General features: G+C 39.9%; 2 protein-coding genes across 2 annotated transcripts; one reads left to right on the top strand and one right to left on the bottom strand.

Annotated features, from left to right (window-relative positions):
- The first annotated feature begins 843 nt into the window (after nucleotides 1-843).
- Nucleotides 844-5,682, top strand: zgc:112285 (uncharacterized protein LOC561476 homolog). The gene is made up of 6 exons (XM_067576179.1): nucleotides 844-1,661; nucleotides 1,790-1,899; nucleotides 3,024-3,118; nucleotides 3,253-3,533; nucleotides 4,910-5,073; nucleotides 5,175-5,682. The coding sequence occupies exons 1-6, from the start codon at nucleotides 1,532-1,534 to the stop codon at nucleotides 5,352-5,354; spliced, it is 960 nt and encodes a 319-aa protein (XP_067432280.1). The 5' UTR covers nucleotides 844-1,531; the 3' UTR covers nucleotides 5,355-5,682.
- A 1-nt stretch (nucleotide 5,683) lies between these two features.
- Nucleotides 5,684-12,119, bottom strand: timm23a (translocase of inner mitochondrial membrane 23 homolog a (yeast)). Its single transcript, XM_067576180.1, has 7 exons — nucleotides 11,984-12,119; nucleotides 10,014-10,072; nucleotides 9,035-9,128; nucleotides 7,625-7,709; nucleotides 7,466-7,524; nucleotides 7,120-7,230; nucleotides 5,684-6,520 (listed from the first exon to the last, which is right to left on the bottom strand). Exons 1-7 carry the CDS (start codon nucleotides 12,087-12,089, stop codon nucleotides 6,402-6,404), a joined length of 633 nt encoding a protein of 210 aa, XP_067432281.1. The 5' UTR covers nucleotides 12,090-12,119; the 3' UTR covers nucleotides 5,684-6,401.
- Nucleotides 12,120-12,253: the final 134 nt, after the last annotated feature.

The following is a 12,253-nucleotide window of genomic DNA, read 5'->3' as shown; positions in this document are numbered from 1 at the left end:
CCTTGAGTCTTTCTTTGGTCTAACTCTTTGAACCTACACACCTGAGATCACATATTTTTCTGGATATAAGAGAAAAAAAACCCCCAGGTAACATCTCCCACCGTTTACAGCCAACAGATGTAGAAAAAAACATGTCCGAATACACACTCAAATACCTCCACACAGATAATTGTGAGAGCATGAACATGTTGTGTAAGAATAAACTCCCCATCCTTCTCTTCCCACACTCACTCAACTCATTCACTGTGGGCAAAATAAAAAAAAAAGAAAAACCACACACACAAAGTTCAGTCGTATGTAAACTTGGTGAACCACGGTGGTGCGGTTTGACCATTCAGGCGCTGCCATTCAGATGAGCGGGCACATTCTCTCTCATTCACCGCAGTCAAAAAGCCTAACTCACTAGTGGCTTCCACTGCAGTTACTGTTGTTGCTGCCATATTTTCACAGATAGTAGAGGGAGAGGGAGGGTCTCTATCATGTATTTATTCTTATTTTCTGATCTTAAAGGGGCCAGTTCACCCAAATGACATGTTTCTCATCTTGTGATATCGAGCCATGCAGGTAGTTTTAATTTATATACCAAAGTTTAAGGTTTTTGTCCCTAATATTTCTGAGGTGAATCAAATTTCATTTGTGGTGTGAAAAATTACATTAAAAATTTATTTTTTTCTTTACAAAATCAATGTCCTCATCACTCTTAATAATCCACAAAACACACAGTTTGGACCATTTCTTCTTCAAATGATGATTTACAGCCTAACATAAATATATTTGATATCAATTTGATCACAGTATATTGGTATTTAATGAGGATCCTTTAAATTTGTTTTTGCTGTTGTTTTAAAAGTTTTTACAGTTAAAAAATTAAAGTGTTAGTGCTGTCTGAGGGACAAACTATGAAATGGCAACACTATTTATTTCTGTACTGCATTTCTTCCAACATATAAGTTGATACAGACAGTGTATCTGTCATGAGCATTTAATGGTCTGCATAGAACCGGCCCTTTAAATCCTGGTCTGCCCCCTCTCGTTCGCCCCCTACTACTCTTCCTGACTGACATGTATGAATATCCAGGTTCTGTTTGTTGATGTTGTTACCTCAATGCACAGGTAACAACATCTGTTCCACTGAGTCATGTTTACACAGGATGAACTATAGTGTGATATCAGAGATAAAGGTGATTTTCAGGTCACTATGTCACTTCCATGAGTCGTGTGGCATGATGTGATGTTTATTTGTGTACAGCCTTTGTCCTGTGTAGACCAACATGTGTACTGTGAGCATATATGTATGTGAAAGTGCTGATGGGACTCCACGAAATCCCCCTTTTTCTCAGCGGCAGTGGAAACTCACAGCTACAGGGGAACAATCCAGCGCTCTGGCTTTGTTGTGACACTGCTCATTGTCCGTGGAGGTGTGCGGTTGTGTGTGTACTGTATGTGTACCTGTGTATGTACATCTGCGTGTGCTCGCTGCCTGGTATAAATAGCGTGGGATGTGTGCCGGCCGGTGATTCTGTGGAAGACGATGGCTGTTCCAGGACCTCCTCTGCTCCTCTTTCTGTCTCTGCTGCTGCCGCTGCTGTTGAGCAAGGCATCCCTGCCCGCAGCTGCATACACACTCACCTCCGGACGACAGCACAAAGTCCTCCATCTGGGTGAGGGCGAACGCACACACAAATATGCCTACAAACACATCAGCAATCAACACAGAGACTCCTGTTGAAAAATACTTTGAATTCCTGATCTGTTCTGTACTGTGTGGTGTGTGTGTGTCTCCTCTTAGACTGGCCTAAGGATTGTGGCATGGCCCACTTCAAGCCCAACATGGCTGAGAGGATTGTGTCTGGGAACGAGGCCAGACCTCACTCGTGGCCCTGGCAGGTCTCTCTGCAGGTAAATCTGTCTTTGTATTGACGTGGTTCATTATTTAAAGTATAGGGAGGTCTTAAACGGGACAATGGGATTATTGGCCGCATGAAAACGTCACAGTGAAGACTCCAGTCCACTTATAGACTTGCATAAGAGGCATAGCTGCATGTTGGCTGGGACACATTATCGCTTCTAGGACTGCAACTGGGAAATTATCAGTTTATCTCCACTAGTCTATAAACTCAGAAAAAAGTGAAAAATGGCTATTACAAGTTGATGTTTTTAAATTACTTGCTTTATCTGACAACAATTCAGAGCCCAATTAACAATATGTAAAAGAGAAATTGAGCAAATTGTCACATTCAAGAGGCAGAAACCAGAAGATGTTTGGCATTTTTTTCTTGATAAGTGACTTAAGTGATTAATTATCAAAAATGTTGTTGCTAAAATTTGATGTGGATGATTTCAGTACTATTTCCTTCTGAACACAGATTATATATTTAATCTTTTAACACCTACAGGCCTATAAATTACAACTAAAAAACATAGTTTTCATCAATATTTCATTATTTGAGAAATCCCATTTATGTCTTGGACCACTACACAGGAATGAGACGACACCTTTCAAAGGAACAGATTAATTCCCAGATGTGATAATATTTCTACGTGATTTAGACAATTTTGTTAAGTATTATCAGCAAATTGGCTTAAATTGCTATCAAACTGTATTTATTGTCACAGAGGGAGTAGATGGGATGCGTAAATGTAATCAAGACCCTTTTATTCATTGCTGAGCTTTCTTCAGTTAAGATTGACTCTTATCACACCAGTTTAACCTCATTAGACATGATGGATCAAAGACGGATCAGATGATGAAAATGAAATTATTACATTTAACTTATTGGGCTCATAGATATAAAATAGAGGAGTAAGAGCTGTTTGGTGTGTACTGTTGGTGTTTTGTGACCTAAATGCTGTTAATCAAAGCTTAAATCCCTAAAATACTTCAGAGGACTGTGCTTGAGGAAGTCTTCTTTCTCATGTTGTGTAGACAGTTTGTTTATGTGGCTATGTGGGCTGAGATGTCTGAGTTGACCAGCAGAATAATCTCACATCACTGAGGAAACTTGTCTTCTTGTCTCTTCTAGGTTCGTCCCAGGGGAAGTAAACATTACATTCATGTCTGTGGAGGAACTCTCATCCACAAGAACTGGGTCCTTACTGCTGCTCACTGCTTCCAAAAGTAAGAAACCCCCTCCACAAACACAGAAAAGCAACCACTGAGTGGCACATTAAGTTCTAGTTTGATGTTTGAACAAATGTTTTAGCAAACAGTTTGAAAAGAAAACGCAACTAGAACGTTTCTTTGACCCTCAGAGGTAAAGCTGAGGATGCTGGGAGCTGGAGGATCGTCCTGGGGAAGCATCAGCTGAAGCGCTCGGAGACCGCTGAGAGGATTTTCCCGGTGAAGAGGATCTACCGCCACGAGAACTTCCGTTACCCCATGAACAGCGAACTGGATTACGACATCGCTCTGGTGAAGGCCGGCACAGACATCTCCCCCTCAAACTTCATCCGCTACGCCTGCCTGCCGCGCAAGCAGACCAGCCTCAAGCCGGGACACTACTGCTGGGTCACAGGCTGGGGAGACACCCGGGGTGAGTGACGGAAAATATAGAGGAGAGAGAGCTCAGGGTCCACTGATAAACTACAGGCTTTAACTACAGACTAACTGTACTTTGACCTACTGATGGCACTAGAGGAAAGGTCAAGGTATCAAAGTCATTAACGCTACAACTTGTCCCAACGAGGGCATGAATGTTTGTACTAGAGCTGCAATAATTAGTCAATTAATCAATCAAAATAATGTTAATTGGCAATTATGTTGATAACTGCTTAATCGTTTTGGTCATTTTTTTAAGCAGAAAGGCCAAAAGTTCTTTGGTTCCAGCTTTTCGAATGAGACGATTTGCTCTTTTCTGTCATATACAGTATGTCAAGTGTAAATTGACATATTAAACAGAATAACTGAAGGTTTTAGAGTCTGACAAAACAAGCAAACTGAAGGCATCACTGTGGACTCTGAATCTTTTCCCTACTTTTAGCATTTAACTGGTTAATCAAGAAAATATTCAGCAGATTAATCGATAATGAAAATAATCGTTAGTTTGTTCCAAATTTAACGAAAATCTGTCCAATAAGTTGTGAAGATATTTCAATAACAACTAAAAATGTCAACCTGCTGCTTGCACTGAAGGAAAAGTCAAAGTCATCAAGATCAATCCTCTGGGAGCCATGAACGTCTGTCCAAAATTGTGTGCCAACTCATGTAGATGTTGAGATATTTCACAAAGAATAAGTGAAAACTTTGACGTGCTGGTGGCGCTTAAGGGAAAGTCAGGTCACTCACCAGAGTGAGTAAGATTCATTGTCTGGGATTGTGTAAGATTTAATGGCAATCTGTCTGACAAACGTTGAGATATTTCAGTCTGCACCAACACCAGACCCAGCACGACCATCTGTAGAGATCAATTACAAAAACACTGTCGACACATGCTTATGTCATAGGCAAACTGTTGTGGCTGTAAAATGATGGATAAATTGTTTTGAGCATCACACAACTTCAGCAAAATGACTTGTTTCACTATCAGAATTGGATCCATTCGGTGCAATAACTGGATAATTGGAAAATCTAGAAGAGCCACACAATTTAATTATTTTATCCCCATTCAAGTTAGCAGAGAGCTAACCGGAAGTTAGCCAGCTCGGCTGGTGGAAATCTCTGGTGATCATGCTCTGCCCATAAAGCATGCACAGTATGCATTCATCTGGCCAACGTGGGAAATGTCAAACCCCAGATTAAACACGAGATTAAAAACTCTGCATACTGCAAAATACAGAGAGATTTATCTGGCAGTGATGGGTTTAATCAGCATTGTGTGAACTCATTTGTCAGGGGCTTGAATGTCATGTTTATATGTAAAAGTTTTGCACTGCAGGTTTGAATTGAAAACTTTCCTTTAACACATTTCAGGTGGGAAGGAGAACGTGTCTCTGGCAGAAGCCTTGAATCAAGCCCGTCTGCCCATCATTGACTTCAAGACATGTCGACAGAAGAAGTTCTGGGGCGACCGCGTCCGAGACTCCATGATCTGCGCTGGGTTCAGAGACACCGAGGATCCCCCCGCTGCATGCCAGGTACGACAGATTTACAGTTGGTGGTAGAAGTGAAGAATATTTTTTTAAAAACACCTCGTCATGAAAACTTTCCGACTCCTCTCCCCTCTTTCCTCTCCCAGGGTGACTCTGGTGGTCCTCTGCTGTGCCAGCTGGGGCAGGACCGCTGGGAAGTGCACGGCGTGGTGAGCTTCGGCCCCATCGGCTGCACTGTGGAGAACAAACCCAGCGTGTTCACCCGCACCGCCGCCTACATCCCCTGGATCGAGGCAACGCGCATCAGGGACTTCTTCCTGCACTAAGCGGGACACCTGACTCAGCGCTGACAGCAAACATAAGCTCCGCTCTGTGTTACGTCACCTCTCGGATGTCTACAGATTAATACAAACCGTTTGTCTCCCTCTGTCCCAAACACCATTTCTGGAACTAATACAACCACTTCAAGATGTAAATACATGTTCTGAATGTGCAATAATCATTTTCTAACTCATATTTTGCAGTATACACTATGCAATGCTCTGATTTTTGAACAGCAGATATTTGTGACAGAGCACTGTATAGTTTAGACTACTCATGAACTTTTACAGACTACCTTTGCGCAATAAAATTGATTAAAAGGCAAAAAAAAGAGTTTGTTTTCCCATGTTTTATTATTTCAGTGGGTTTGATGGAGACACATAAACAGCACGTACTTCCAGTATAGCTTTACAGCGACGGTCACATCAGGCAAGAAACCCTCTTGCACAGTAACACAGAACCCACTGTGGTTACGCTTCAATAAATACAACAGTTCTGTGTTTGCAGATCGTCGTTAAATATCTATTTGCTCTTCTACGGGAGAAGAGTCTTTCAGTCCAAGATCAGAACATGAATCCACCGCCATTTATCTGGTGAAGCACACACTCCAGATTCCACAAGTCATCTTACAAATTGATATTGGCTCATTTAACCCACGTCATGGGTTTACTGATTTCAAAAAAATTAGCATTATTGAAGACTAATAAGTCTCTCATAAACGATAATATAACAAATGACACATATTCCATCTTATTACTGATCTGTATCTGATCAGTGACAGGAATACCTCAGAGGATGAAGACAAATGATGCGAGGGGTGTTTTAGGACGGTCTACATCTGGAATCCCAGTGGAGTAAGTCCACATTTTCATCTCAGAATGCTCCTGGAAAGTGGCTATGGGGAGGGGGGGGGCGCCAGCGAACTGGGACCAACTCGCTTCACTGGAGAGCACACTGCATTTGACCAGAGTCTAATTCCTCTTAGCGCTGTGGTTAAAGGCTGTGTCCTGGAGATATTTGGCCCTAAAGTTGAAGAAGATGTGAAGGAAAGTTTAGTACAGCCTGGAGGATGAGGAGGCGCCGGTGAGGTGGTCCCAGTTGTTGTAGACTGCGTAGGCACCAGACAAAGCTAAACCAGCCAGACCTCCACGGGCGACACCCTTCAGACCACCTGGGAACACAAAATAGTAATAGAATAAGAGATGAAGCTGAGTATGAACACAACATGCACCACAACCATCTGTCAAACGGTAATTTCAGCAAATAATTCCTTAAGTACCAGATGTTTGGACTTGACACACTAATTTAGAGCTTAAAGAAGGTTAACAACACCTACAAAGTGTAATTTGTTTGACCTTTAGGTGCTTTCCAATGATTATCTTATTACTGTCGTCTGTGTGTCACAACATGCCTACAGAGCTCCTAAAAAGGAGCTCAGAACAATATGAATATGAACAAACTTAATACTGCAATGATGATTCACAGCATAACCTTAATATCAGTTCCTTAAAATTGCAAAATTATTCAAAGAGCATACAGTAAAAAGTCAACATCATGTTGATCAAGATCTCATGATGTGACAACTCAAAGTTAAACTAATTGATTTTGATGGCAATAATTATTTAGGAGGATTTCTAATGAGACAAATTCTAAAATCCAGTTATCCAAATTGCATTAAAACATTTTAAACAAGTACTCAGGCTTAAGTCAATAACACTATTAGGCACATTTCACATTATTGACAGATAGACAAGCAGAGAAGACACCTACTGGCTGATTTAAAGAGCATCCCAGTTAACGTGCCGGCAGCTACTGTGTTGATGTCATCTTCTGCTCCTCTGGCTTTCTCTATTGCCACACCAAAAGCACTGTATAGTAAGGCTGCAATGGCAAAGAAAAATACGCAAAGTTTTATCAGAGGCAGCAAAAACAGCTTACAGCATATCTGTCTTACACAGGAGTCAAGTCATGATAATTAAAAAGAGGGAAACTTAACAATTAAGGCAACTAAAATTCCTAAAAGCATCCATAAAAATAACTGATACTATCTTACATGTTGCAATATGTTTAATACCATTATGTATCATTATCTGTAGGTACATTATGATGATCTTACCAACAGAGCCCAGAGTGTTGGCCCATGAAGCACCCTGTCTGGTCACCATGTTGAGAATCCTGGAGAGAGAGAAAGTGAACATTTAGAGGTCAAATCATCCAGGAGTAACACCAGCCGAGTCTAATAGTGAACTGAACTCTTTATCGTCTTCATACTCACTGTACATTACGAGGTTTGGACCATGCCATGTCGCTGGTCTCCTTCAGGCCCATCCTGAGACCATTAACAGCTCCAAATGCAGCTCCTGAAGTCAAAAAAACAAAGAGACTTTTACTTGAGTTCAGTGGAAAACATCGCAAATGTCACATTTCAGACTGAAAACATTGAGCTGTTTCAATATATATTAGTCCAATTGAAGTACATGGCCACAAGTATATGAACACCATGACATCGAACCCATACGTGATTAGTGAACATCTCATTCTATATACTGTACATAACCGCCGACTGTGTGTATATAAAATAACTGATCACTTACACATCTTACACACCTTTGACTACTTATATATTGTTTACAATTTACAAAAATGGTTCCACCTGTATATATGTTGTTGTCCATTGGTTTACTTATGTATCTATTTTTTCACCCACTTGCTTGTACATAATAGTGATACGTTTATGTTTAATTATCTTTGTTCAGCTTGTTGTCTATGTGTATCTTCCTGGAGATTGTTGTGTGTAAGCACACCGAGAGCCACTGGAAACCCGAGTCAAATTCCTTGTATGTGTAAACATACTTTGCCAATAAAGGATGATTCTGATTCCAAAACCATGGACATTAACCTTAACCCCTAACAAAACAGACAGAGTTTTGTTCCCACACAGCTGTAAGAGCATTAGTGAGTTCAGGCACTGATGCTGGTTGATATGACCTGGCTCGCAGTCTGCGGATCAGTTCGACCCAAATTGTCTGGATGGGGTTGAGGGCAGTGCTCTGTGCAGGCCAGTCAAGTTATTTCACACCAGACTTGGAAAAGCTATTTCTTTTAAGACTTCAATTTTGTGAACAGGGGCATTGTTATGTTGAAACAGGAAAGGGCCTTTCCCAAACTGTCTGCAAATACCAGAGTGTCCTCAAACTTTTGCTCGTATAGTGCACTTTGAACAGTTTTTATTGACATTGTCAGAAAGGTGATAATTCCACTTTTTGTTTATTATTGACGTTGTAGTGGGTGGTGGAGGTGTACTGAAGGGTATTAAATTTAAGTGTAGGAACATTTTTCAATACAATTCACTCCAGTGCACCATCACCACCACCAGTATGACCTCAATAATAAACATACAGTAGAATTATCATCTTTCTGACGTCAACAATAACTGAAAATGTACAAGCTTCATGAAAGTAGAATTTATGGCAGAGCTGTTGTATTGGATTGCATTAGATTGCACAGGTGTTCCTAATAAAATGCTCAATGAGTGTATAGTGCTCTCATTCTTACTACAATTATGCCAGTTGTAGGAAATAAAACAGTCTGTAAATCCCAATCACCAGAATAAATTAAGTTTTAAGTAGGTTTAAGGAAGTTGTGTGACATTTATGAAAGCTAACAGGTGTGATTTGTTTCTTACCAGTAATACAGGAGCCTCCAATAGTAAAGAAAGCCAGTTCAAACCGTCCTCTCGTTTTATTGGCACCTGTAGGTAGAATGAACTCATCTGTGTCCTGAAACACAACATTATCAGCTGTTACAGTCAGAAAAATAAACACATTGTGTATCTTAACTTTGAATGTCGTGTCAGAAGCATAACTAGGACAGCTTTCTATCACTTAAATAATATATCCAGAGTTAGAGGGTTCATATCTCAAGCAGATTCTGGTCCATGTATTCATCTCTAGCAGATTGGATGCCTGTAATGCTCTTAACGCCGGACTATCAAAACAGACAATCTCAAGGCTGCAGCTGACTCAGAAGGCAGCAGCTAGAGTCCTTACACAAACACGCCAATATAAACATACTACACCAGTTCTTAAATCTCTTCACTGGCTCCCAGTACAGCACACAATCAAGTTCAAAATTCTGTTAATAGTCTGTAAAGCACTTAATGGTTTGGCTGCCCAGTATATTACTGACCTGCTCACTGACTACAGTCCAACCAGACCCCTCCGGACAACTAGTAGTTGTCGTCTAACTGTACCTGGAATAAGATTCAGGTCTCCAGAGAGAGCTTTTAGTTACTTTGGTCCTGCTCTCTGGAATAAACTACCAGATGACCTGAGATCAGTCACTGCTGTTTCCATGTTTAAAAGAAAACTTAAAACCTTTCTGTTTAGTGTGTGTGGCTGGACAACTGTTTTTCAACTTTTTATCTTTTTTTTCCTATTTTTATTATTATGTTTTTATGTTTGTGAATGTGTGTGTGTGCTTGATTTGGAGCTATATTTCTGTATTTTTAAACTTTACAATGATTTCATCATGTTGATCAAATGCTTTTATACTGATGTCACTGATATTTGAACTGCCATTGTGTATGAAAAGTGCTACACAAATAAAACTGACTTGACCTCATTTATTTCACTGAAAACGGCTAATATTCCACTTTAACTTACCTGAACCAGGTAACGAGGGTCGACGTTGAGGTAAGGGGACAGCGGACTCATCCCAGTCACTGAAATGACACCACAACACAAAGCTGACTAAACACTTACATGAATCACATATAGACAAGGTTATTTTTAACAACAACTCGTGTTAACTGGTGACTTTAAGCCGAATGTGTCATGGTTGTCGTAGTGACGGCTGCTGTTGAAAACACATAGGTGTCCTTATGAATGCCTTATTCATTTTACTTTAATTACAAATTTAATAAACATTCATCACATTATTTTTGTCTTACAAAATTTGTATATTAAACTGTGTCACCAGCTAGAAGCGTTCACCTTTCTTACAGTTAGTTTGACTGTTTTTTATGAAGGATTTGACATTATTGTCAGTAGAAAATGTGGCCCAACCACAAACCTGCTTTGATACTTTAGAATCAAATGTTGTGGGAGCTGTTCACAGATTACATGGTCAGTGTAAAAACATTTAGGACTTAGCACTTTCAGATTCACTGCGAATGAAAAGTGCAGTACAAGTTAAATGTTTTATCATTATTATCATTATTATTATTATTATTATTATTATGATGATTATTATGGAGTATCATTCAGTCAGATATATTTAATACAGAATTAGTCAAACTGAGTTATTGTGTTATCAACGTCTTTTATACGTTGCATTAAGGCAGCGTCACTTATTTCTTCTGAAACTAATCTCTTTAAATGTTTGCTTGTTTGAGAGGAAACACTGCATCTCGTCCCACACTGATGGTCACAGGTTAAACAGACAGTATATTGGACAAATCTTGTGGCCACTGGAAGTACAACAATCACATAGTTTGAGCACAATATACAATCCCACACGTTGTGAGTCCACTGGGACAGAGCAGGTGAAGTTTAATGTGAATATGAGTCACTTTTTCGACTGAAAATAATGGTATAAAATCTGCTGCACTGCTAATCTATACATTTTCTTTCCCACATTAAAAATAACAAGATGAATGCTTCTTGCTCGGCACACAATTTCACTTAAGTAAATAGTTAAAAATCCCCTCCAGACATGTTTTAACATGTGTATAGAATACTCTACTTTAAGTAATAATTTGTGTCTGATATGGTTTTTCCACGAAAAAGTTCAATTATTTTGTTAAAATCCTTAAAACACCATCTTCATCCTTCTCCTGCATTACATTACGGTTACTTTCTGTTATGCAGTTACGTAAAGCACAAATAGACCCTGCATACTGTTATTGGCTGGGGGCTACACACCCACTGGCCAAAGGTTGACGCCCAGAAACGTCCCAAACACAACAAAATAATAAGAAAGTAAGAAAATACAGGGAGAGGGCAGAGTCTCTGCAGATAAATACACCGTCACGCACTTCTAGTGGGCCGCAAGTGATGATTGAAAGGGACTGGTGTTTTTTTTCTTTGTAAGGAAAAACCTGCATAGTATACCTTTAACTTTACCTTCATTCTGTCTTGCTTTTGTTTCACTTTCTGTTGCTATTTTGCCTTCTGAGTATCCTGCTTTTGGTTTGTCTGTCTAAGCACTTTGTAAACTCTGTTTTTAAAAGGTGCTGAATAAATAAAGTTATTATTATAAGCCTAATATTATCATTATTATATTGTCCTAGTGGGCACACAGTATGTTCAATTTATGGTTAACTATTGTGTAAACTGTGTGACTACAGGACCCATCAGTGTGGGACACTAAAATAAGTTTCATCTTCAAACAAGTAAACATTTAAAGGAAGAATTTCAAAAAATAGGTGAAGACAGATAAATGCTTCTTGTGTAACGTTAAGAAAAGAGGAACCAGACGAATATATACTGTGTTGAACTTTCAATTTATGGGAATTTAAAGTTTAGGACGAAATGTTCTGTTTGTGTTTTCGACCAGTTCAACCAGTTAACACCGTCACTCGTTAAACCGAAACACCGGCAGTTAGCAACCGTTACAGTAAAAACACACTTACATGGGACACCGGCGAGCTCTGTGTTGGAGTATTCAGGTGCTCCACCTCCAAAGATACTGCCGAGACCTGCTTTGAGTCCCCCTGGACCTTGTGAGTTGTTGTCCATGGCTGTAGAAGATCTGAAGTGTTCACCTGGCTGAGGAGCTGAAGACGAACCGACCCCGCTGAGGTTAGCTAGCTATGTCGTAATACTCAAAACGAGACACAAACTGATAAACGACGAGCTGCTGGATTCACCGCCACCAGTACACGTTGTCCTTACAGTGTGTA

This window comes from Thunnus thynnus, chromosome 20, assembly GCF_963924715.1.
Source record: "Thunnus thynnus chromosome 20, fThuThy2.1, whole genome shotgun sequence".
Classification (NCBI taxonomy): domain Eukaryota; kingdom Metazoa; phylum Chordata; class Actinopteri; order Scombriformes; family Scombridae; genus Thunnus; species Thunnus thynnus.
This window is presented reverse-complemented; position numbering and strand designations above follow the sequence as displayed.

Coding starts and splice junctions, on each gene's coding strand:
- zgc:112285 (XM_067576179.1), top strand. CDS start 1,532: ATGGCTGTTCCAGGACCTCCTCTGCTCCTCTTTCTGTCTCTGCTGCTG. Junction 1,662..1,789: donor GCACAAAGTCCTCCATCTGG/GTGAGGGCGAAC, acceptor GTCTCCTCTTAG/ACTGGCCTAAGGATTGTGGC. Junction 3,119..3,252: donor GCTGCTCACTGCTTCCAAAA/GTAAGAAACCCC, acceptor TTTGACCCTCAG/AGGTAAAGCTGAGGATGCTG.
- timm23a (XM_067576180.1), bottom strand. CDS start 12,089: ATGGACAACAACTCACAAGGTCCAGGGGGACTCAAAGCAGGTCTCGGC. Junction 10,073..11,983: donor AGAGCTCGCCGGTGTCCCAT/GTAAGTGTGTTT, acceptor GTGTCATTTCAG/TGACTGGGATGAGTCCGCTG. Junction 6,521..7,119: donor GATGCTCTTTAAATCAGCCA/GTAGGTGTCTTC, acceptor TTGTGTTCCCAG/GTGGTCTGAAGGGTGTCGCC.